At 46.4% G+C, this 25,795-nt stretch overlaps 1 protein-coding gene across 1 annotated transcript in view; it reads right to left on the bottom strand.

Annotated features, from left to right (window-relative positions):
* Positions 1 to 8,093: 8,093 nt before the first annotated feature.
* The window catches only part of NR2E1 (nuclear receptor subfamily 2 group E member 1), a 29,203-nt gene continuing 11,501 nt past the window's right edge, over positions 8,094 to 25,795 (bottom strand). Inside the window, exons 2-9 of the mRNA XM_019538183.1 lie at positions 23,629 to 23,774; positions 22,171 to 22,258; positions 21,204 to 21,439; positions 19,829 to 19,975; positions 14,516 to 14,612; positions 13,977 to 14,126; positions 13,615 to 13,720; positions 8,094 to 9,538 (exon numbers count right to left, since the gene is read on the bottom strand). Of these exons, the coding sequence (XP_019393728.1) occupies positions 9,376 to 9,538; positions 13,615 to 13,720; positions 13,977 to 14,126; positions 14,516 to 14,612; positions 19,829 to 19,975; positions 21,204 to 21,439; positions 22,171 to 22,258; positions 23,629 to 23,774 (1,133 nt within the window). The 3' untranslated portion in view covers positions 8,094 to 9,375. The remainder of the gene's footprint in view (positions 9,539 to 13,614; positions 13,721 to 13,976; positions 14,127 to 14,515; positions 14,613 to 19,828; positions 19,976 to 21,203; positions 21,440 to 22,170; positions 22,259 to 23,628; positions 23,775 to 25,795) is intronic.

Raw genomic sequence — 25,795 nt, 5'->3', positions numbered from 1 at the left:
CACACACACACACAAAAGAAGGGAGCTGTGACATGGCTTTTTACAGCTCTTTTTTTCAGGCATGTACAATCTTCCTTCCCTGCCCCCCCCCATACACTTAACTCCAACCAGTTTTATCTCTTTGTACTATCTTTCCTATTGAAGAAAGACCTTCTTGCTTTCATCTAAATTTTTCCTTTTGAGAGATTGCAAGTTGATTGGAGTGAGCTGGTAAGGCTGGCTGGCTTGCTTGCTTGCTTGCATTTCTGCCATAGCAAGCAAGCAAGCAAGAGATGGGTTGTTCTTAACAAATTTTAAACTTGAATTTTGAAACTTGTCAGAACTTTTATGGCACTTGCTGAACTGCAGACCAGTTCACCCCTTTTTTTTTTCTTTAAATTGTGCAAGGTGTAAACCTGCAGTACTTTGACATCTCTAGATTTTTATTAGCCCTGGGCAGGGGGGTTGTGTGGTTTGGTTTTTTGAGGGGGTGGCTGTTGTTTTGTGCTAGTGGCTTATTTTCCTGGCTTTTGGGAAAGCCCTTTGGCAACTTTGTCATTTGTTCTGGATGACATTTGCTGTCCAAAAAGCTAACAATGCAATAAGCATAGGCTTTAAGCCTGGGGAGATCATGATTTTATCATTTTCTTATGGAGAGCTTGGATAACTGGTCTTCCCTGACTTTAATGCTAGTCGGATGTAATTCTTAGAAATATGTTGTAGTAACGAAGATTCCTGAACTTGCATGTAATTTAAAAACACTGCAGTAAATAACTCCATCTTCTTGGATGGGATGAAGAACAGCCATGAGGTTCTAGTAATGATCTGGATTGGGGCCAGCTACCAACTCCCAGATCAAGCCAAGGAAGATCCAACCCTGCCCAGGGCAGCAAGAGGAGAACTGGTAGCACAAAGCTGCAGCGTGCCACAAATCTGCTCTACAGCCCTCCCTGTTATGTCTGCCATGTAAGGGGCCAGGTATCTGCAGCAGGACTGGGGATCTGTGGCCTGTGGTGGTTGGTGTTTTTTTTTAAATTGCCAACCCTTGCTAGAGAGAGCTGCAGTGGAATAGAATGAGGGCTGTATTTCTAGGTTGGTTCTCAACCTCTTCAGACACAAGAAAATGCCACTCCTTAGTTTTCACTTTGTTTGCTTTATTTTTTTTCCTGTAATAAAACAAGCAACTCTTCTGTTGCAAAGAATTCAAGACCACAACAGGTTAGAATCATTTTGATACCATGGATTCTTCTTGTGAATCATTTGCACATAGTACATGGCAGTGTGTACCACCCATGAAAGGTTCTTAAGGCACCCTAGGGTGCTGACATACCTTGGTTGAGAATCACTGATCTAGTTGGTTAAACCTTCCCAGCAAGACCTTATTTCCTGTATATCAAATGGGGAGCTAATATTAACATGACCTGGCTGCATATGGTGGTCTGAAGGGTAAGCTTTTCTCCTTTACCCCATAATGTTGGTAGAAAGCTCAATATTTTAGAGGTTCTGCTCCCTCTTGCTCCACTACTATTGTCTGTTGAAGTTGGCTGTCCCACTTGTCTAAGGAAAGTGGGATACAGGTATGGTGTTTTTTGGCTAGTGGGGTGACTTCAATATAAAAGAGCCTGTGATCAATCTCACTTTAAAGAGGTATTGTATTGAATGCATCTATACAGTACACTTTGCAGAGTGTCGTCATCTACACAAGCAGATGCTGCACTGGGCCCTGTACATGCCTGCCTAGGCCTGCCATTGCTGGGACTTGCATAGAGGCCCAGGGAGCCATGCTGAAACTCTCCCTGATGCCAAATGCCACCTCCCAGGACTGTAACTGATCCTAGGAAGAGGCCAAGGTCCTTGGCCAGTTTACACAGAGCAGATGATTGAACATAGGCCCTCCATAGATGTGCATATCAAGCTGCATACTAGAGTACAGGACTGACCTGTTGGCACCCAGTGCCATATAAAGGTCAATGCCTTGTGGGCACAGTGGGTCACCATCACTGACCACAACTACTAGTTGGGGGCTGCCTTCAAGTCCATAGCCTTTATGCAGTAATTAGATGACATCCTCATGCCCCAGGACCCTGGCCTGAGCCACGCCATGTACTTGAGTACAGGTGGCCTCCCTTAGTCTCTGCTACAGCCTAGCATCTATGGTGATGTCACAGGGAGAGGGCCCCCCAAGCCACCAGGAGGCCATCCTGACATGCTCCCTGGCCTTGCCCAGGAACACAGGCTAGCAGCTGCACAGGTGCAACTCTGTCCAGGAGAGCAAGTTGGCTATGGCAGCTCCAGCCCCAGAGGAGGCCTCTGCCTGGGTAGCCAGGTGCCACAGCCCTGTGCCCCAGGACACAGCCAGGAGCTGCACATCCTCACTGCTGCCAAGGACTTACTTGGGCTGCCAAGCACACCTGCCACACCCACCTGGTAAGCCCCTGGGGGGGCAGGGGAAGGAGGCCCTTCCTGCTCCAGCCCTGGCCCCTGCCTGGCCTGGCTGCCTTCCCCTAGTCCTGGGTTCCCCCTGATAGCACAAAACCTTATTGAGCAGCTTCTGCCTCTGCAGGTCTGGCCATGGCCCTCCCACATGTGGAGGAAAATGTTGATGCCAGTGGTGATGTTGTCCTTGGCCGTGGGGAGCAGAGGCATGGAGCACAGCTGCAGGTAGTTGTCCAGGCAGTGGTGAGGTCATGGGGCAGGGCGGCCTTGGCCTCCACACCATCAAAGCTCAGGGTCCTGTGACAGGTTTGCAGCTGCACCTGGAGTACCACGGTGATCAACAGCAATAGGGCACAGTGGGTCAGGTACCCCCTGGTCCACATAAACAGCTCCTTGTGGTGTGCCTGGGACACACTCAGTAGGGGCACACTTGGGGCACAGAGCCAGTGTGGGGGGGACAGCTGGCCCCACGGTGCCTCCCTGGAGAGACCCTTGGGGGGAGGGTGGGAATACCATATCCCAACTCCACCCCTGAGTGGAGGCTACAGAGGAGGACTGCCAGGTGATGGACACCATCCTGGCCTGGCAGTTGCCTTCATGCCACCTGCTGCCCTGGTCCTAGCCCTACCCTGCCTGCCTGCTGGTAGCTGCCTGCCCCCCAGCAGCAGTCCCCATCCCCATGGGCCTGGGCTGAGGTGCAGCAGCACCTCCACTAGTCAGCTGCTCCTACCCCGGGGCCTCCACCACCCAGCCCCTCTACCTGAGCTCAGACCCGCCACTCACCCTGGCTTCAAGGGCCCTGGAGCAGGAGCTGCCAGCAGTGGGGCCAGCGCTGCAAGTGGGCCACGCTGGCTTGGCCTGCTGGCTGCTGGAGGAACAGCTGGCTGCACTGGCAGTGCCTGCCATCACCCACAGGTGAGCCCTCTGCCTCCTGGGCTTGCTGCAGTATGCACGCCCGTAGGGGTGCAGCCAGAGGCCAGGGTGCTGGGCGCCTGTCCCTGGGCTCCGCCCCCTAGGTGCCCCCACCTGACTGCCCCCCATTCTAGGAGGGCACATACAGCACACACTGTACATAGTCTGCATAGAGATGAGGATGCTTTATTGGTGGTGGGTGGTGGAGGGGCTCTGTGTGGAGCAGGGTGATGGGTCTGGCGTGGGGTGGGTAAAGGTTCTGTTGGGGAGGGAGGTGGAAGTGGGAGGTCTGTGTTTGTGGAGGGGAATAAACCGCTTTTCTGAAAACTGTCTGCAGTGAGTGTGCTGCTGGGAGTGCATGGTGGGGCTGGGGCTTGGGGCCAGGTGGGCTACAACAGGGGGTGCAAGAGGAGGTGGTTGGCCCCCACTGGTGGGTGAGTGACTCACCTGGGGCCCTGACTGGGGGGCCATCTTTAAAAGCCATCCCTATTCCCTGACTACCTGCCTTCCCAGCTCGGAGCACAGAGCATACAGTGGCTGTCACCAGAGCCTCTGCCTGCTGTGCCATGGCTGCTCCACCCCCAGGCCCCGAGAATGATGTCCTCTGCCCTGGACTCCTACTTGCCACCCTGCTCACTGTGCTGCCCCACTGTGGGGACCGCCACTGTCGCTGCCACCACAGCTGCTACTCCCAGTGTCAGGCATCCTCGGCTTGCTGAGTCCTCTCCGCCTGGGCCTCACAGAACAGCTTCCCCCAGGCCTCAAAAATATTATGCAGTTCTCTGGTTGCAATGATGACCTGTGGGTTGTTGGCTTCAGCAACTTTGAGTTGGATGGTGAGAGTGCACCAGCATCCCTTGAGGCAACTGAAGGCACACTCCACCAGGGCATAGGTCCTGCCCAGGCACCAGTTAAAGTGTGCCTGGTGAGGGTCCAGCTGGCTGATGTAGGGGTGCATGAGCCAGGGGAGGCGGTGGAGTCCTGATGAGGAGAGGCAGGACTGCCATCTTGCCCAGCTGGAAGTCTGGCACCCCGGGTGCAAAGCACCTGGTCTCCACCAGGGCTGGCAAGGTAGAGTTGCAGAAGACACAAGCATCTTGGGCACTGCCCACCGAGCTGCCTCTTACATTGGTGGAGGCGCCGCAGTGGTCAATGTAGTAGGGGCAGTCACTGCAGGACCGGTAGGTGACATGAATGTCAGTCTCATCCAGGGCCCTGATGCACTGGGGGAAGCCCAGAGGATGGACCCCGCCACCATCTCCAGGGGGTATGCATCCAGAGCACGGTGTGTCTCAGGACCTCCTGGAGGGCACCATATACCTCCAGGATGGCCTCCCTGACAGTCACCTTGCCCATGCTGAAGAGCTGGCTGACAGCTCAGGTTGGCAGGCGTGGCCAGCTTGAGCAGAGCGATGGGCCACCAGGTCTCCATGGGGAGGAGCCACTACACAGTGGTGGTCTGCTGCTCTAGGTGCAGTGAAGCTGATTGAGGAGCTCCTGGAAGGTGGCCTGGGTCATCTGGAATGGCTCCAGCTACTGCTTCTTGCCCTAGATGGTCTGGATGATGCGCATCCACCAGTCCTGGCTGGCCGGACAGGCCCACAGGTGGTGGGGTAGGAAGCTAAGGAGCATGTGGATGGCCCCCATGGTGGCATCCAGGTGCGAGGCATCAGCATCCCTGCCAGGGTCTGAGCAGCACCACGAGGTCCAGGCAGCAGGCGCATGGTGGGAGGAGGCCTGGGACACTGCGGTAAGCCAGGCCAGGTGGCTGTGCCACATAGCAGGGCCACCAGGGCCAAGACTGACTTGGCCCAGGTGGTGGTCACCATGGCGAGGCAGCACAGCGAGCACGGTGATGAGCAGGAGCCCAGGGCAGAGGATGTCACTCCTGGGGCCTGAGGGTGGAGCAGCCATGCCAGAGTGGGCAGAGGCACTGGTGACACCCACCATGTGCTGGCACTGTGCTCTGCAGGCTGCTCCAGGCCAGGAAGGCAGTTGGCTAGGGAGCAGGGAGTAGGGCTGTCTTTTAAAGATGGCCCCCAGGGGGCAGGAGCTGATTGTTGCCAAGAGTAACAAATCTGCTCCCAAAACCCTGCATGTGTAGATGCCTGCCCATGGTGAGTTTACTCCACAGTAAATTACTTTGAAGTAAACCCATCCAAGAGTATTTGTACGTGTAGATGTGTGCACTGAGGAACAGACTTGGAGGAAGTGGCTACTTCCTAAGCATGAGGGTTTACTTACCATGCCAGCTCCTCATACTTTGTTTTTTACTACATCTAGTCATATTTCAGCCCTGCTAAAGCCATAATTTAGGGAAGGGCCTTCCAGTGAAATTCTGCCAATAGAGAGCATCATCCACCCTGCTGAAATGATACTAAGCTTATTTCTCTTTCTCCTAACACACATGATCTTCTGTGGGAAGGGAGTTCTGTCTTTATATAGCTCGTTCTTGATTCTACTGCCTGGGGCGTCCAGGTTCCACCTCAGGCTGGGGTAGGCCTACTGCTATGGGGATGATGACTCCAAATGCATCATTGGTGGCACTTGGCTGGTTGCTGACTGCTTGCTGGGGGCCACGTGCCCCCCCCCCCCCAACTAAGGTGGCACCAGTTGCCCATGGTCCTCTCTGCCTACAAGCTATGTTCTTCTCAGTCAGAGTATGACATTCCCAGAGCAATGCACCCAGTTTCATGCAGTTATGGACAAACACCTATTAATTTGGCAGCGAGACTGCCCTTGAATGCCTTTTTTAGCTATGGCAAAATAGATGTAAAAATGATCATTGGACAGTTTGCTTTTGTGAATAATTTATTTGCTGCAAGGCAGTTTCAGGTTCATCAATTCTTAGTAAATTGGAGAATAATATAGCTAGTAGTTTTGATGGCATAAAGAAGAAAGCTTTAAACATAGAAACAGTTTGTTTCCATATTGCCCAAAAGTTTGAACTGCTTAGTTTTGAAAGGCTCACATGAGACTTTAGACACCATTCAGAACCAGCAAGGACAAGAGGAGTGGTCTTTAACACTTGCTTGCGGTGTGGGAGGCAAAGGTTGAAATCCACTCAGTGCATGATTCTTAGCAGAGATTTGAACTCAGGTCTACTCATATCTCAAGGGAGTGCCTGAACTACCAGGTTATAGTGGCATTTGCTCTCTCAGTCAACATGTTAACCATGTATGCACAACAAAACAGCTTCAACAGTGGAGCCCGAGACACGTACTCCAGAATATCCAGTGCTGGTGGCAGGGAGTTCTCCTGAAACATGAACTTACTTCAGATTCCTGCTCTGAATCCAACAGAGGGATTTTGAACCTACCTTCCTGGTGTAGATGCCTGTCCTTGTTGTGTATCTTAACGACTAGCATATACAGCAAGAGCAAGGTTATTAGCACTATAGTGTTAGAGCTACTATAGGCTAAAAGGGACTCCACCATCATGTTGTCCTCTTCACTGGTTTTATGAATGGTACCTAGGTCCTCTTGTGAATCTAACATTTTGCTTTTTTTAAAACAAGCCTAAACACGATGAATTGTTTGTACAGAAATGGATTTTTAAATATATTTTTCAGCAAATTTATTTTTCAGCCAAATGTAGTTAGTCGTACACCCCTAGATCCAAGAGTCTGACCATCTTAAGATACATACAACAAGGTCTAATGAATGTGGTTGCAGAATTATATTATTGCTGCTTTTTGCTATAATTATGCTGATTTTTGGTTTCTTGTATTTAACACAGCTGTCTATTTAAATTGGCATTAAAAAGATGAAAAACTACATACCTTGAATCTTAAAACAAGGTGATTTTACAGGCAGTTAAATTAGATACATACATACTAGCCAGAGCTTCATGCAGTCCCTTCTTAGCACTTGAAATAAATTGTGGCTCTCTGCCACGTCATGTTCCCTCTGCTCCTCCCAGGTGCAGAGAGAGCAGAAAACACAAGTCCTTACATGTGCTGTGGGAATACTGCTTAGAGAGGATTTAGGGGGAACATGATTCCAGGATCTGCCTCGCTTTCAGAAGGATGCTTCCACTCACTCCATAGCCACACATACAAGAAGGCAATTCCTCAGATGCTGAAAGAGCAACCCTGTTTGCTTTTTTTGGCCACCTTGGAATGTGTGACATGCGAAAGTCTTCACAGATCTGAACAACTGGAAAACATATGGGGTGAAATCTTGGCTTCACTAAAGTCAGTTTTACCACTGAATTCAGTGGAGCCAGGATTTCATTTTTCATCTTTATTTCTTGACATTTATAAGTAGCAACATACTGTTGCATTCTGGTACCTCCATATAGTATTTTCACTGTATGTTCTTGAGTCACCACTCAGCAATCCTTGTCCTTCAATTTCTTCCCTGCTTTTTGTTGACCTCCTAACTTTTTCTCTCCATCTGGGAGCTGATTCCCTCTTTTTATGGATTGAATACAGAATTGCACACCTAAGTAAAACTGTCTTAATTGATTTTTGCCTCAAGAGCCTCTTGTTAGCTGCATAGTTGTTTAGCTATCAGCAATGTGCAATAGCATAGGAACTGCCATGATAGAATAGATCTGTGATCCACCTAACCTTTTATTTTGTTTCCAAAAGGAGTTGTACTAGATGCTTCAGAGGAAGATGTAAAAAGGCCGGTGGCAAGTAGACATCTATTTGAAGAATATGTCTGCTCTCTGTTTAGGAGAGTATAATGCTACCTAGAGGAAATTAAAACAGGGGTGGAGTGAAACAAGTTAAAAAAAAAACAAAGAAAGGCTAATTTAAATCCAATATATTTTTATTCTTTGTAAATACAATGAGTACAACTTTTTAACTTCACAAATCAGTTAATCCACTTTGTACAAGAAAAGTTTTACTCATTCTATGATAGTCCAAGTGCTGATTTTTCTCAGTGCTAGTTTCTAACAACAAATCAAAATTTGTAAAGTACAGCAGCTATCTTTTAAGTGATTTTTCCTACTTTTTCATATGTATTGTCTCATATCAAATAAGCAGCTTATAACGTGTGTAGATGATCAAGGCTTTCGTTAGAACCTGGAGTTTTCTAAAAAAAAAGGCATTGGAGAGTCTCAAAGACTGTTAGCATTGTACCAATCAGCCATTTTATTTCTTCTAAAGTAAGCTTTTTTTCCCCATTATTTTTGTGAGTTATTTCACCTTTCTGCACATCTCACTGACAAATAGTTTGGCCACCATTGCCTTTGGTTTCAGCACTATGTCAATGGGACAGCGATCTGCATGCTTAAATCAATCGTCTCCATTTTATTTGGTTTTGCTGTTTTAGTCTTATCAGACTTGTCTTTTATTTTGTTTTTAGGGATGGATGTGCGTGCGTGCGTGCGTGCGTGCATGTGTGTGTAAAGCTCTTTTGTCTTTTAGATGTTAACCCAACCAAAATTCTGGTGAGGTTCTCATCAAAGTTCACCAGTTCATTTTACAGGAAGGCCTGGCCTATTGGTTCCCAAACATAATTGCCATCATAAGCTACTTTAAAATCAGTTCTGAAGGCCACTTTATGATGTATTACAACAGAAGCAATGTTTTGGTAACCTGATTTTAAATGTTTCCTATAATATTAAGAACATATTCACCAACATAAGCTACTCTTAAAACAGTTCTGAAGGCCACCTCATGTCGCATAACAAATAGGAGCAAAGTTTGGTTACACAATTCCAAATATTGAAAGAAATATAAAGTACCTTCTTTCACATTTTATCTTAATCTGCCGGCTAAAGGAGAGAATAGCATAGTCTTTGTTAACTGTGACTGACAAATGAATTGCTACCACCCTGTAGTAACAGGAGAAGCAGCCAAATTCCATCCATTGCAGTCCATCTGTGTGGAAAAGCATTCTCTCCATGATCTAAAGCACTCTGTTCAAGGCAGAAGAATCATATCTACTGGGATACTTTTCCTTTGTCAGTGAGTTTAAAGGCTAACCATTCCCAGGCTTATGCTTCCTGTAGAGTGTGTTAGTTGAGGCTTATTCTTCATGAATAAAAGTTCTTCTCAAACTGTCCATCCTGATTGTTTATTCTTAAGGTAATTTATATGTCACTGGATTTGTACATATCTGAAAGCAGTCTTGTAATTGGCACATTCCCAATGGTCTTTTTGAAAAACACTTCTTCTATTGTAGATGGGCTTATTGAACGTAAAGCCGGCAACAGCAATAAGAGTTTTCCAAAACGGCAGGGTTGTGTGGGATACCTAGAATACAAAAACATAGGGAATCTTACTGAGGTTTTCCACATTTCTCTAAAAGTCAAATTAGCTTACCTCATAGAATAGCAAATACCCGATTCAGCAAATTGTTTGATTGGATGTTACTTGTGGGATGAACCTTTATATTATATGAGTCCTTACTCATAGGTTCATAGATTATAGAGTCAGAAGGGACCACAATGAATCATCATATCTGACCCCCTGCCCTTGGCAGGAAAGAGGACCGAGGTCAGATGACCCAGCCAGATGACTATCAAGCCTCCTCTTGAAGACCTCCAAGTTAGGTGACAGCACCACCTCTCTTGAAAGGCCATTCCAGATTCTGGCCACCCTTACTGCAAAAAAATTCTTCCTAATTTCTAACCTAAATCTACTCTCCACTAGTTTTATCCTTTTCTTACATGAGCTGAAATGTTGACTTTAGTGGGAATGCTCCTGTGTGAGTTTAGCAGGATTTGAGCCAATATTTGTTATCTAGATATTTTGTTTAGTTCCCTCAGAAGGATAACTCCTACAGAGACAAAATTTTGTCCCGGCATCTCAGACAATAATCATGAATTAGGTGCAATTCACATGAGAATCATAAGTAAACTGTGTTGATAATATTAAAAATTAAATTTACCCAGCATGTTATATGAATTATTTTGCATGCTTCTGGGTGCTATATAAATACTGTGTAAATATTAGCAGTTTACATTTAAAATAGTAAAACTCTGATTAAGTAGCTAAATTGCCTCCCCTGCCCTCAGAAAATCTGCATGTATAAAATGCAGTTCTACATTCTCTTCAGTCACAGATCCCTTCCAGTTTTTAAAAAGTAAAACAATATGAGGCACATTTGGATCTTACTCATGCTGGTTTAACACCAACATAACTCTGCTAAATTCAGAGCAATTACTCCTAACTTACATAGTGTAAGTGAAAAAGGAATTGGGTCTAGTATGAGAACATTCCTACTGCAGCCATTTAAACCTGGAGCAGTTGCCCTGAAATCAAATGATTTCACCAACATGAAATCAAAAGATTGACACAAGTGTAAAATGAGAGCGAGAGCAGAATCAAGCCATCTCTGTTCATGAGAATTAAATCCTGATCCCATTGAAATCAATGTGGGCTGCAGCATAGTTTTTGTGTCACTCAGTCAGTAAGTCCCAAGCTTATGTCCAGGATTTTTGGAACCTAATTCTCCTCCAACACTGAAGCATGTGGAACTATACCAGTGTACAACTAGTGTAAATAAGAGGATTTCCCATGCATTCACCAGCGGAAAATCTGTTCCCGTGGAACGTGGAGCGTAACATCTTTGGCTTCTCCCTCTGAGTGCTCATTTAAGCCTGAATCCCATAGCATAATATTAATGTGGAGATTCTTCCACAGGCTACAAAGATACCACTTTGGCCCTTTCAGTATGTACTGCTGCAACAGGCTGCTGTGTGTTTGTTAACTTCCACAGTGTAGGTTACTTTCTTTCATCTAAACAAGTGGACTTCAAAGACAGTGAGCATCATTTTTCTTATAGATATAAAGCAATTAAAAATGTTCTTGGGTTTGGAAAATAATTGAATTTAAGCGTAGGTGATAGCTGTGTTTAATTTTTAGGATTTCCTTAGGGATGTGTTGCCATTTGAATTCACACATGTAACTCACTGATCATTAAATCATATCCTTTATTTTATTCTGTTCCTATATAATGCTTAATGCCACCATTTCTTAGTTAGTCATATATTTGTTCTCTCCTTCTGTCACCAGAGACAGAAATGTGTCTAGTGGAGTGTTTTGTTTTAGATGTACACACAGATAAACACGTAAACGGACACTGTTGTATGTTCATATTTAGGGCAAAGTCAAAGGAAGGGCCCGGCGCTTGGAGCAGAAGATGGTGAGGTTTGTGGTCATTTCTGAGGAAATTCATTCAACAGTCTTTGACTGTCTCCTGAGAAAGCTATTTCTTGCACAGAAGAGCTTTATGTTTTTTTCACAAGAGAGCTCCATTGTCCCAGAAGAGTGAAGGGGTCCAGTGGAAGGTGAGGAAAAGCCCTTGTTCAAAAGAGTAAATTTGAGTGTTGCCCATTCTTAGAACAATAGTAGAGGAAGATGCCAACAGTGGATCCAGGATTTACCTCAAAGAGGGGTGCAGGAACAGCAACCTGCACTGCAGGGGTGGTTACACCCCTCACTGCCAGCCTTTTTTGCCCCCCCCCCGATGCAAAAAGACCCCTTTAAAAGCCTCCTTCTTCAAGTCCCTAAAGCAGGTGAAAATCCTCACTCTCCTTCCCTCCTCTCAACCCCTCCCTTCATCTGGAGATAGGGATAGCAGCCACAGCATGACAGAAGAGTAGTTCCCTCCTCCCTGCCCCATCTCCTGAAAGCAGCTGCAGGGCAGGGGATTCCCCCTGCCCATCCGCACTGCCATTGTCACCATCCCCAACTGAGCCCAGCCTGCATGTGGCCAGGCTGGGGGAGAAGGAACAGCCCTTGGTGCTTCTCCCACCCCCAGGACAGCAAAGAAAGCAACAGCACCAGGTGGGGGAGATAGAGAAGAGGAGGGGAGGGGGGATTTGCAGCTCCTTTAGGATCTTAAAAAAGTCCCCAGAGGCTCCTGTGGTGCAGTCCAATCCAAAAGGGGAGGGTGCAGCCACACTACTGTGGATCCAGGCCTGGAAGAAGCAGTTTGATATGATTAGACCATGGTTCCTAACCCTTTTTTGCTGCAACCTGGTGGTGGGAGTGGAGCCTGGGGGCAGGGGCTTCGGAGCTCCCACCATGCGGTGCAGCTTGTTCTTGGTGTGCGGTGCCACTGAAATTGCCTCTGCAACCCTCATTGGGTCACGACCCAAGGTTGGGAACCACTGCATTAGGCATTACATAAATTTAGATGGGGACAAGGGTAGTGAACTGCAAAGGGAACAGGAAAGCTGCAATGTACCACAGAGAAGTTACACCCCTTCCTGTACACCACTGTGCTATGCTTGACTCTTCTTTTGCACTAAGACAATCCAGTTGATTTCACTGGAGATGCACTGGTGTACAGGAGAAGAGAATTCAGCTTTGTTATGGCTTAGACTAGTAAAAACAGCACAGTATAATTTTGCATTTATGGACTTTTGGCCTAGCCCACTTCCTTTGCCAAAACTTCATTAGTTCCTTTCCTTTCTACCTACTCCCTCCATCTCTAAATTGCCTCATTTTCAAGGCCAACTTAAGTAAGGGCAAGACCATTCAGAACTTATCACTGCAGCCCCTCAAATATCTGGAAGAGTTGCAAAGAATGAGCTAGAAGACGCACCCTTTCTCCCTTTGCACTTTTTCCCCCTATGCATCTCTCCCCACAGTGCCCTAGTTGCCAAATGAACGGCTTGGGCCACACTCTTAGACTTGTGGCCCAAGTTGGGAAGTTATTCTAAGCAGTGGTAATATTAAAAAGATGGCTTATATAGTAAGACGAATAGTAGAGTGGTTTGTAGACTGCATAGTGCCTTCCCAGTTTTATTCTTGTTAATTTTAAAAGGTGACAGTTGCACTTTCTTATGGTTGTTTTCTGCATCTGATTATGTTACACAGGACTAGACTGAAGTGAAAATCTTCTTTATATGTTTTAACTCTCATAATTTTTGTTGCTATGGCCCTAACTAAGAGTCACAAGATCTCAGTTTTTCTGTTCCCACCTCTGGAATGGGTTCATTCTAGGGTCTTGGATGAGTGATTTGACTTCTCTGTGCTTCAGTTTCCCCACCTCAAAATGGGTATAACAAAACAGTAAAAAGTTTTAAATTCTTGGAAGAAAAGTGCTGTTATTGTTATATGTGTTATTGCTTTTATTGTTTTTGTTATTTAATGCTGTGAAAAATCCCAGATGGAAAAAACTCCATTTTCCCATTTATCTGAATACACTCCATATCCCTTATTCCATTTGCAGAATCTAGATTCTACCACAGACGTACAGTCATCATTGACCTGGTGAGTGAAATTTTGGCCCCATTAAATTAATGGAAATGTGCCACTGCCTTCATGGAGGGCATCTACAGCATTTTAAAAGCATATTGAAAAAAAAAAGCAGTCACCTGGTATGGATGTAACTGTTCAGAGTGAGCTGAGCTTCATCTTGAAGGGCTGCAATGGCGGCAGCATTTCGAAAACTTCTGAGTTCAGAACCACTGTGTGTAGGTACTGGAAAGCAGATCCGTAACCAGTCAGTTTGACTCTTCAGTTGGTCAAAAACATTTACATTAGTGTTAATTAAATGTATCTAAGAATGCACTATGATTTGTACAATGTTTTTAATGCTTACATGAAACACTGCCTATCAGTACTGAGCAGCAGAACACTGTAAACCGATGTAACTGGATCTCTGCTACAAAATGTTGTTTTAAGTAGCTAACCAATAGTAACCAGAGTGAAAAAGCAAGGGGATATTTCTGCTTACCAGCTTTAAAAGTGACAATGCATTTGAGACAGGCAAATTCGGTAGCATCTAGCCGAAGTTGTCTAAATCTAGCCACAACCTCCTGTAAAGCCTGTATTTCTGAAATAATTTTATTCAGCTTCTGAGAGTCTGTATTGTCACCATTCATGCCTACAATAAAAACATGTGAAATAAATACTCTAATATTAAGGCATTTGCAGTATTTTATATTGATTTCTGACAAAATCCTCTGTATCAATATCTATTCAATTGTCACTCTTAGATATCTGATGCCATGTAAACTGACTATATTGTATGAAAGTTAATATAAAATCTTCTCTTGAATGATAACAAACACAGTAATTTGCATTTAAATGACAATGCAAGCAGTCATGAATACAACAAAACAACATTATTTGCATTTAAATATAGATTTATAAATGACAGGTATGCTCTATTGTTCAGTACAAATTTGTTATTCTTTACATGTTGTTCTTTTTTCAGTAATGTATTTTTATGGTAATTTCTATAACAAAGTCATTAAATTGTGCAATTCTTACCAGATACAGCCAGTAGAGTGTTAGCATCAACTGGAATGGCCCATTGTGCTATTCCTAGAACAAACAGTTCTCTCCAAGCATCTTCCAAAAGCATCAGCTGTCATACAATAGATGTACAATATAACATGGTGTATAATTTATAGATTTATAAACAATTTCACTATGTAAATTTCTGTTATTTTAAAAACTACTTTAAATGCCTGTCATGGTATTTTTCCCTCTGAGTACTTTAGCTTTTCTTTCATCTTTTTGATAAGGTATCTATGCCTAACCATATGCATTGTAGATATATTACTGGGACTAATGACTTGTTTTAGGCTGTGGGTGGAGAGAATCTCCATGGTGTTAGGTGCTGTACAAACAGAAACAGAGACAGATCCTGCCACAAAGGCCTTGCATATTTTTCTTGAGTAGGCTTCTACAGTGAAAGGTCTCTTTTCTTTATGTGCACCTCAGTGTTGGAGTCCCCTGGGGTTCAGTGGTAGAATAGTTGTCTGCCATACAGGACACCTGGGTTTGATTCCTGGATGCTTATACAACCACAGCCATGGAGGCACCAAACAACTGGACTCAGTCTGGCCTTTGGATTTGGTCTCAGTGGCATAAAGGGGAGATGAAAGATCTGGGTAGCCTCCACTCCCCCCTAGTCATATGTGTTGAAGGTCTGAGTGACCTCTCATGCATGCACCATGATCTGGAAGGATTAATGGTTGCCACTAAAACCCTCAGTGTTAACAAGTATACATGTAGAGGGGGGAATAGAACCTGAACAGTTCTTTTGGTGATGTTTCTTCTACGTTAGAATGTTTTACGTTACAAATATATGATTTATCAAATCAATGGTGACCTCATTTGCTATAGAGTTCCTTCAAAGCACTACTTTACGATCACCAGAAATAGCTTTTTTACCTTTAACCCATTCTTGGCTGAACACATCTGTCATTCTTAGATAGTACACGTAGATACTTGCATATTTTCAATTTGACTTGTTTTCCTACTTTTGCTTAAGATAATCCTTGCAAACTGGTCGCTGATTTTTTTTTCCCTTCAGAGTGAGACCCTTAGCTACAAACTTCCCTCGCCTGTTTGAATCCAGACCCAAGCATTTTGGCTTGTCCTTCTCTCTGCATAATGGACCAAACAATTCCAAACCCAAGCAACCAAGAAGTCTGGGGTACCAAGATTTAGATCTGATCAGTGCAGTTTGTGGCATGGTTTGCTAACTCATTCAGTGACGTAGATTTTTTTTCACAGGGAGGCTGAATGGCAACCACTGTGCTATGCTTGACTCTTCTTTTGCACTAAGACAATCCAGTTGATTTCACTGGAGATGCACTGGTGTACAGGAGAAGAGAATTCAGCTTTGTTATGGCTTAGACTAGTAAAAACAGCACAGTATAATTTTGCATTTATGGACTTTTGGCCTAGCCCACTTCCTTTGCCAAAACTTCATTAGTTCCATGATCTGAGCTGGGGGACATGCCACAGAGAGCACACGGTAGGATCACCATACTTCTTTGTACTCCAAGATAAAGTGGAAGTGATTTTGGGAGCAAGGCAGGAAGCTCAGGAAGCACTGTTTGGACGCTGCTTTGCCCTTTTAGGAAAAGGAGGCAAAGGTTAGGACTTGATGATGCTACTGCCATGCTAAGACTTCTGTAAGGGGTTGCAAAAGTGGCCATTCCAGTGCTTTGAAACTGGTGGAAGAGGTGGAGGGATTCCTAACTATCTGATTAACCTCAGCCTAATAAATTTTGCACGTTAGCCAAAGATTTTGTTTATAAACTCAGATATCTCAACTATATAGTTTATTAGGGGAAAGGGAAAGTCACCTATCAGGCCTACCAATTCTGGCAATGTTTCTTTAACATAGAAAAAAGGTAGACAAAATTTTAATTGAATTTCCATTTTCTTAGATTCGAATGTGTAAGCAGTATATATCACTAGTATCAATATCATGCAAAAATGTAATTTCCTTATTATATGCCTAATGTTTAATACTTAGTATTTCAAACTGCACAGGGTTCATTAGATTGAGGGATAGAGCTTCGTTAAGTCAAAATACTTACCATCACAGTCATTTCATACTATCTAAAATGTGTTGCAGAGATTTAATACAACATCGAGATAGTGACTGCAAAGTAAGTAATCATAACTATTTATACATAATCAATGTTTAAATAATTACATTGGCTTTTACAGTAACAAAGACTGCACAGCATATTATGCTACAGTTGAAAAAATGTGAAGTGCAGTATCCTTCTCAGGTCTGCTTTGAGTAGAACAGAATGAACTCCTAATTATTTCCGAACACTGGAGACTATAAGCTATATCCTCCTCCAGATAATCTTTGCTTTATAAAGAACTGATATCTCTTTTAGATATGCAGGTTTCTGTGTTGTATGAAGAAATCAATTCAGATCCACTTATTTCCTTTAAAAAATCTTTTTGTCACTCAGTCATGCAGATACAACGAGAATGAACTGTGTTTCCTGGAAGATATCAATTTCGTATTTTCTTTCCCACCTGAAGCCTGAAGACTTCAGAAAGTTAAAGGGCTTTATTCTCTGATAGCTGAGTTTCTTCAAATTCCTATGCATAAAGCTTTAAAAGCACCAGTTTGATAAATTCATGCTTAATTTATAAATGACCCTTGTTTCTCAAAGTAATTAAAAAAAATCTCTGGGTTTTTTGAGATTTGACCATTATTTCTACTTTGCTCCAGAATAGGCAATGGTCTTGAACAGCTGTGACCAAACTGGCTTCTGAGCTGCATGTAGCTTGCAGGCAGCTTATATGCAGCTCCCGAAGAAAATCATTTAATGACAAATTATTATTTGACCCAGAGTACTATACTCAGAACATGGACTCTGAAGCATATGCATCTCCAGAGTTGTGTGTCCTACAGCTGGTCTGAAAGGATGACCTTTTGTTAGTGATGGGCATATTGTCAACAGGCAGGTTTTCACACTTTTCAAGATAGAACTGTGACATATAGTTATAGATTCACAATATTTTAATTTTTCTAGATGATTTCTAAACAAAAACAGATCCTAGGAAATGATTTCGGACTCTGTTCAGGCAGACATCAGAGATATACAAGGGAAATTCAGACATCAATATCCATACCACTGTCAAATTAAATTGAATAGTTGTTCAATTACAAGAATCAACTCTCTGATTAATTATGGGAAAAAAGGATTTAAAAATCAGATCTTTGAAATTCTCCTGAGTGTGATAGAGGAACCAAGGTAGAAAGAAATTCAAACAAAATCCCAGAACTGAAAATGTCTTAAATTTGAGAAGTCTTGATTATTTGAGCCAGAGTACTAATCTCAGATTATGGACTCTGGAGTGTATGCATTTCCAGAGTTGTGTGTCCTGCAGCTGGTCTGAAAGGATGACCTCCTGTTACTGATGGGCATATCTAAAAAGATCCTTGAAACTTTTTCAACTCACCCATTTCTAGAAAATGTACAGAATAATGGAAAAGATGAAAGGCTTCCACTTTAAAAGAGACTCAATGGCTATTACAACTTCTTTATATGCAGTATTTGTAAAATAAAATATGTAGCTGGTTCTCTTAAGATGACAGGATATTCTGATGTCTGTGACAGGTAATTGTCCTATCTTTCTGAGGAATGTTGAGTGGTATAGAATGGTCTGTATTCTCAGAAATTCTTCCACTACCCCACCTCACTCCTCTAACAGGCATGGCCTCTGGGGGAATTTTTATAAATCAAACTAAATTAAGTCCTGGCCCAGGTGGACTGCCATTAATAGTAATGATCCAGGGCTGAACTGGGCCACAGTTTGCGTTATGAGAGAGCTTTCTTATTGAAGTGGCTGTGATATTCAGAGCAAAGCCCATTATACATGTGGTCCAGGCCTAATTGTACTTCCTTTGAACTCTGTGATAGTCAGATCCAGCCACACAGGAACAACTGTAATTAAGCCAATGGTGGTGGCTTGCATTCAGCAGTGGAAGAATCTGGGCCATTGTCTTCATAAATACAGTTTCCTTTTCACTGTTAAGTCTTTGGCTTATGCCCTCACTGCAGCATCTCAGCCAGTGGCCCTGAATGTACAAATCTGATTCACCAGTGACAATGCTTAGAGGGAAAATGAATGAGGCCCTGCCTATTTAATTCTGCAAAAGTACCCTCAAAATCTGGGACTAGCCCTGGCAAAGGGATATTTCAATTTATCTAAATAAATGCCTTTCTGTTTTAGGAAGACAACACCATAGCCCTTCTAAAAAGATCTTTTTTAGCTCCGAATGTGCACTTGTTTTGTCCAATAAGGCTTACAATGTTTGGTCTATGATACATTAGTGTATTCTATTTGGTGACTCTTAGAAGAGTCAATTAATATCATTATATGTGCTATTTAAAATACAGTGTTTTTCTTCCCAGTAATCATATTACGTAATTAAACTAAATAACATGAAAATATTAAGAATATTTTGTGATTGGAGTTTTGTATTGATTTTTTTCTTTTATTATTGCCTGATTACTTTTCAGAATTAATACAGTATACACAATGCATCATGTCCTCATCAAAAATCAAGTCATTAAGAAATGACTTGGTTCGCACACAATTTACTTGAGGCAAAGGCAAGTTGTCACAGAGGAAAACAAGACAAATTAAGGAAGATTTTAATTAACAAAAAAGGGCAAGCCAAATTCTGCTCTCATCATCACACTGGCATGAATGTGAAGTAACTCCACCAACATAGAATGATTGCAAAATCAACTGACAAATGTATACTACTAGAATTAAGAAGTATAATATCTAACTCATAAAGTACTTTTCATCCATAAGCACCAACAGATTTTAAAATACAGAATAAATAACATTACCCCCATTTTACAGAAGGGGAGGCTGAAACACAGAGAAGCTAAGTGATTCACCAAAGCTTACATAGCAGTAGAGCTGTGGAAGAACCCAGAAGTAAAATCATGGATCCATGAAGTCAGACTGACTTTGTTAACACTGATTTCAGTGGGGCTGGGATTTCACCTTAAGTCTCTTGTTTTCCTGCCTTGTGCCCTGCCCTCTGGAGTGTGCTGCCTCTTAAGAAAAATGATCTTATATCATCATTTGTTCCCTTTTTGAGTTTCATCTGCTCTATAAAATAGCTATTTCAGTCACATTAAAATTTCTGTTAAAATAATATATCTTTGTTACTAGCCAGAACAAAAGCATTTAGAGCTCTGGAATGGTGAAAATCCAGATGCAGATCCGAATTTTAAAGACTGAACCCCTCTTAAATACTAAGCTAAGGGTAATTCCTTATTGTGTAATCCTTACCTGATCTTGTAATGACAAAGTGGAAAAGGCTGGAACGCTTTTGGCCCATTTGATGCTCATAAAGAGAAGTCTGGCTGCGGATTCACAAACAGATTCAGTAGCCACTTCATAGAGATACATAGGTGTACCATTGACTTCATGTGGATACTGTTAGAAGAAATAAAATAAGTCAATATGATAAGATGAAGAGAAAACATCACATTTTTCACACATACACCCACCTGCACTTCAGCAATTATTCTCCTGTACAGTATATAATTCCAGCAATCCCATCCTTCAGCCAAAAAAAAAAATCTTCCATTGGTTTCAGTGCCCCCTCTCTAAAGCATGTTACGTGATTGCTGTTCATGTGGATAAATGATGTAGGATTGCACTACATTAAAAGTAAAGGCAGACCATACCTGTAACAGTTAATAAAAAAGTCTGATGATATATAGCTTGATCCCCTACCTGCAGAAGTTTTCAAATTCTGCTATAAGAGCAGGGAAATACTGTATATGTTAGGAGCCCCCAATTCAAAAACTGATTCAGGCTTTATAAACCAGTTTGATTTACAATAATTTAGATGGTTATCTGTGCAAATGTGCCTATATATATTTTGATAAAGCAATATGGATGTATTTTGGTTCTTATGAACAACTCTCAGATAGCTCCTCAGTTTTCAGGTTACTGATACTCTGTTTATATCATTTCAAAGCCAAGAAATAAACAGGAAGATTAATCACATTTGTGAACACAGCCATCTGGATAGACTGCAGTGATTTGTTTGGGACCTGACAATGGATTAGGGACTAACTGTTACAGAGGTGGAACTTTTATTGAACGGAAAGTCAACAATTCTCCTAGTCTAGCATCTAGTAAGGCTGAAACAAGTCGGCTGATGTGTAGTCTGTAGGTGGCAGTACTTATGCATTGTTCCACTGCACATGTGTGCGTTTCTATGTAACACATATGCATATGTAAAACTATTTAAAGTGCATGTGAGTGTGTTTAACGGCATAAAGCAAGAAACTCATATTTTACCCTCCATGTCAAAATGATCTTATGAATATTGAGGGTCCCATCTGGCAGTTCTGATTCCAACACAATTCTTGGGAAAACCAAGGGAATTTCTCACCCCTCTTAATGAACCCAACTCTAAGCTGAGGTTCTCCCCACCTTGATTTTGTTTCTCAGTATTTTCCCTTAAATGTAACATCTTTTTGCCAGTGCTCTGCTGAGTAGAAACATAGAAAGACAAGGATGGAAAAGGGACTTCAAGAAGTTATCTAATCCAATCTGCTGCCCAAGGCAGGGCCATTCCTGGTTAACCCATCTCATCCAAGTGTTCATCTAGCCTGCAAAGTGCGAGATACTTCAGCAGGAGAGAGCTGACCTTTGGAGTTGGCTGTGCAAGTCCCACTAAGGTCTGCCTTTCTGGAGTAGTGGACACAGCAGCCAGCTCTAGATTGTGGGGTTCCAGCTGGGTGACAGCAGTGAAGAAGGCAGGGGCGGGTAAAGCAGCAGAGGGAAAGTGTGGGGTAGCTCCATTCTCTTCCTTGTGTCCTCTGAAATACAGAGCGACTTGCTTCCTTATTGTGGATGTCCGTGGGCCCCTTTCATGCTGAACAGCTGGAGGTGGGGGGGAAGGGGAGGAAAAAAGGCTCAGTTAGGAAATCAAGTGATTCAGAAAGGCTCCTGTTGGCTTCACCAGGGCTCCTAAGGCACAGTCACCTACTGAGCTGTGCTGAAGTAGTGGATCCTGCATATCCAATGCCTTCTAGCATGCACAGCATTTATCTCCCAGGGCAGATTTTTTTACCCAGACCCATTCAAAGCATGATCTGGTGTGCCTGGACATGCATAGCCATTTCTCCAGCCCCTCTCTGTTACTAGTTACGTAAGTGCCAGCAGGAGATTTAGAGTTATCATCACTTTCCCCTGCCCTGCTCACAGGTGGGTGGGTGGTGGGTGTGTCACAGCAGGCTGCAGGGCAGATCTGCCAAAGCCCAGGTGTTCATACTTGGCAAGGTCCTGGCTCTGCCCTTGCCAGGCAGTGTCTCAGATCCAGCAAAGCCTTCTGCCTTGACAGGAGTCAAGCCTGAGCTGGGGGGGAGAGCGATCACTCAAGGCTGTGACCTACCTGGGCCCCCGGGGAAGATTCCTAAGTGGTAGATCTAAAAGGCTTCCAGGACACATGGGACCTGGGATGGGATGGAGCTGGCATTATACGAGCCTGTGCCTGCCTCGCACACCATGCAACCCCTGCCTTTGCCCTTGACCCTCTCATCTCCCAGAGCCCGGGGGAGTGAGTGCCCAGATCTAGGCTTCATTCGCCCAGGCAGGCCAAAGGGTTCAACTACCATCTTTGTTCATGTTGACTTCCAGGCACTTCTTCAGCCGGCAGGCCCGGCATTGGTTCCGGTGCGTCTTGTCCACTGGGCAGCCCCCCTGCAACAAGCACAGCACAGCCCTGCCATGAGAAGGGGGGACTGGGACAACCCAATGCCTGCCCCACCATGCAGACTACACCCTGCCCTGGGTCCAGAAGAGGGCAACAAAGACGATCAGTGATCTGGAGCGGTTCCCTAGGTGGAGATGCTACACTACAGATGCTAGGCCTGTTCAGTTTGGAAGCGAGATAGATGCTTGATGGTGGGACATGACAGGGTCCTCAACATACTAAACAGTGCAGAGAAAGGACACAGGGATTTTTGATGTGCTCTCTCTCACAGTTCAAGAGCTGGGAGTCATGAAATGAAAGGAGTAGGCAGGCAGCTTAAATGTAACACAAGGAGGTTCCTGTTCACTCAGCATGGCGCTGCAGTGCAGACAGAACTCCTGGCCACCCAGAAGTGGGGAAGCTGACAGGTTAGCCACATTTGAAAAAGGGCTTGGGCACATTCTTGGAGGAAAGGGGCATCAGGAGCTATTAGGGACACAGCCACTGAATCATAACTAGACCTTAAACTTCTGGAGGCTGCAAGGCAGGAAGGAACAGTGAGGAGGGAGGAAACCCTGGTCAGACTCAGTTCACTCCCCCTTTTAGCCTCCACTCTGTCACTGTGTGACAGGAGGTGGAGCAAGAAGGACCTATGGTCTGACATTGGCAATTCCTATGTTCTTATCCCTTGGGAGTGCCCCAGACCCCCTGGGCACCTGGCTCCAGATCTGGGCTTAGCTGGACCAGGGAAATCTGGAGTGGGATCCACACGTGGCCTGGGCAGGCAAGCCCTGGGGAAGTGGTGTTGAGCAGGAGACAGCTACCAGCCAGAGGACACCCAGCCCTGCCCTCACCTTATTCTTAAAGCCCAGCTCTGCCTGTGCCCCAGCCTTAGCCCCATGCCCAAGGCTAGTCCCTTCCTCTGCCAACCTGTCTCGCAGACACAGAGGGGCACAGGGCTGGAAGGGGACATGTAGCTGGCTGGGGTTAGGGGAAAGGTGCAGAGAGAAGGCAGCGGGGAGCTGGGGGTTGGGGGGGCAGCTTTGTCCCATCCTGCCCCTCATCCTCTCCTGGGCCCCTCCAACCACCGCATGTGGCTGCACTGCCTGGGGTGGGGCTGGTCAGATAGGGTTAGGGCCAGTGGAGTGGCTGTGCCCGGGCCAGGCCATCCATGTCCTGGAGACTGAGGTTTGACCTCGGGTCTTGGGAGCAGTGCCAGGAGCTGCCAGTGTTCCCAGGGCAGGGGGGATCCCATGGGGGCCCAACAAGGTTCAGCTCACGCCCTGCTGGCCGCTGTCCTGGTGTGTGTGTGGGGGGGTGGAATGCCCAGGCAGGGGAGATGCCAGTCCTGGTCCCTACAGCCCGGGGGTACCAGTACCTGGTTTCCTGACTTGCAGACGTAGGTCCTGTTCCTGCGGATGCTCCGCTTGAAGAAGCCAGAGCAGCCATCACAGGCATAGACGCCATAGTGCTTCCCAGAGCTGCGGTCCCCACACACTTTGCAGGGGATGTCGAGGATGCGACCTGTGGGCAGGTGGGCACAGGGAGCGGCGCTGAGCAGGGCTCGCCAGGGACCCTGAGCAGGGCTTGCGGCCCGCACCGCCCCTCGCCAGTGGCGCCTTGACTCCCTCTGCACAGCCCGCTCCCCCGCCTGCAGCCGCAGCAGGAGCTGGGCGGGGGCAGGGGCAGAGGCTGGGGTTACAGCAGGGGCTGGGCCCCCTGTCCCAGCGAGGGGGACTGTCCGCACAGGGCTCCCCCTGCCGCACCCTGCAGCCTCCCGCGGTGGAGGGAGCCCCGAGGTGCATGCCCCGCAGCTCACCCCGACCCCATGCCTGCTTTGCCAGCCAGGCCCCCCTTCTCCCCTCCCGCAGCCAGTCCAGCTAAACCCTCGGGCCCGGGCTCGAGCCGGTTGGCAGCCACGACCTTTGTTCGCAAGGAGCCCATGGGGAGGGGGGCTGGGCTGGAGCCTCCTCCGCGGCCCCTGGAGAGTTTCGGAGGCCGGGCTGCTTTGAGACATGTCTGCCCGCGGCTGTGAAACAGCGCCTCCGGCCAGACAATGGGGACATTAGATAAAGTGTTAACTTAATGATTTCCCCCATTGAGACCCGTTTGACTGCCTCCAATCAGCCCGGGCTGCCAGCTACTCCCCTAAATGAGACTCGACAGCTGCTATACACAGCGCGGCGAGGGGACGGGGATTAGGGCAGGGCCGGGAGGGAGGAGGGGGAGGGGAAACTTGGAGGCGAGGAGTACCCCGCGCCAGGGGACCCCCGCGCCCCACCGGCCCCCCGAGCGCGGGCTGGGCCCGGGCCGGCAGGTCGGGCTGGGCCCGGCGCGGGGCCCGCGTGATGACGAGCCCTCCTCGCCACCTGCCTGTTGGGTCACCAGTGACCCGGCAAAAAGAGTAGCATGGGAATGCGGGTAGTGCACAATGCGGCGGGGGACGCGCCCCCCGCAGCCTCCCTGCGGCACTTCCCGCACGCGGGGGGGGCGGCTCCGCTCCCGGCTCCCGCCGCCGCCCCGCTCCTGCGTTTCTGGCAGGGCCGAGTTTATCTCTTCTTTCCTCTCTCTCTCCTTGGCCCCCTCCAGGCTCCGTGCACCGGGGCCTCGCGGGCCAGAGCCGGGCAAAGCAACCCGCCGCACTCGGGGCTGACACCTGCCCTTTTTATTCCCCAGGCTGGCTCCTCTCCTGCAGCTCTGCCCTCGGCATTTGGGGCTCCTTTGCCCCCTGCCCTCCCCCATCGCGCCCGGATCCAGCCAGTCTCGTCTTCCCAAGGGCCCGGCTCCTCGGATCCCTCCCGCTTTTCTGCGCGGCTCGTGCCGAGCCGGAGCCCCGGCCTGCGCGCCGCAGCCCGGCTCCGCGAGCCAGGCTCCAGACCCCCCAGCTCCGGCCCTAGCCATACACGGATAGTGATATAGATACATGCGTGCGTGTATGTGTATGTGCATGTGTATATATATATATGCATGTGTATCCTTGTGTATATATATAAAAATATATATATATATGTGTGTGGATATGTGTATATATATATATATGCATTTGTGTATGTGTATATATGTGTGTGTGTGTATTTTTGGGCAGGACGAGGCTGCGAGAGGGCGGCTGGGGGAGGACGGGAGGTCCCTGCTGCCCCCGCCCCAGGCAGGCCTGGCCGGGCCGCGCCGGAGCTGGGTCCCAGGAGCCGGGCGCGGGGAGCGGGGCTGGCCCGCGAAGCCGTTGTGAACATGCCCCGACAGGGGGTCCCGCGGGGCTCTTTGTGTGTCATAATTGCTTAAAGATATATGGCAGCTTCGATTACTGTAATTACCATCAGGGGCTGTTGAAAGAAGCGGGGCTGGGCTGCGGGGACTGCTGGCCGGGGTCTCGCCGCCACCCAGGCAGGGATCACAGCGGCCCGAGCTCCTGGGAGGGGCCGGGCCGGGCCCGGGGGCTGCGGAACCAACTCCGCCAGCCCTCCCGCGCCCCGGCCGCGCGCTACTGGCCCCTGCCCGCGGCCCCGGCGGCTTTGCCCGCTGCCCTCCCCGTGTGCCCGCTCCCCCGG

Source organism: Crocodylus porosus, unplaced genomic scaffold (assembly GCF_001723895.1).
Source record: "Crocodylus porosus isolate Cpor-Errol unplaced genomic scaffold, CroPor_comp1, whole genome shotgun sequence".
NCBI lineage: Eukaryota > Metazoa > Chordata > Crocodylia > Crocodylidae > Crocodylus > Crocodylus porosus.
This window is presented reverse-complemented; position numbering and strand designations above follow the sequence as displayed.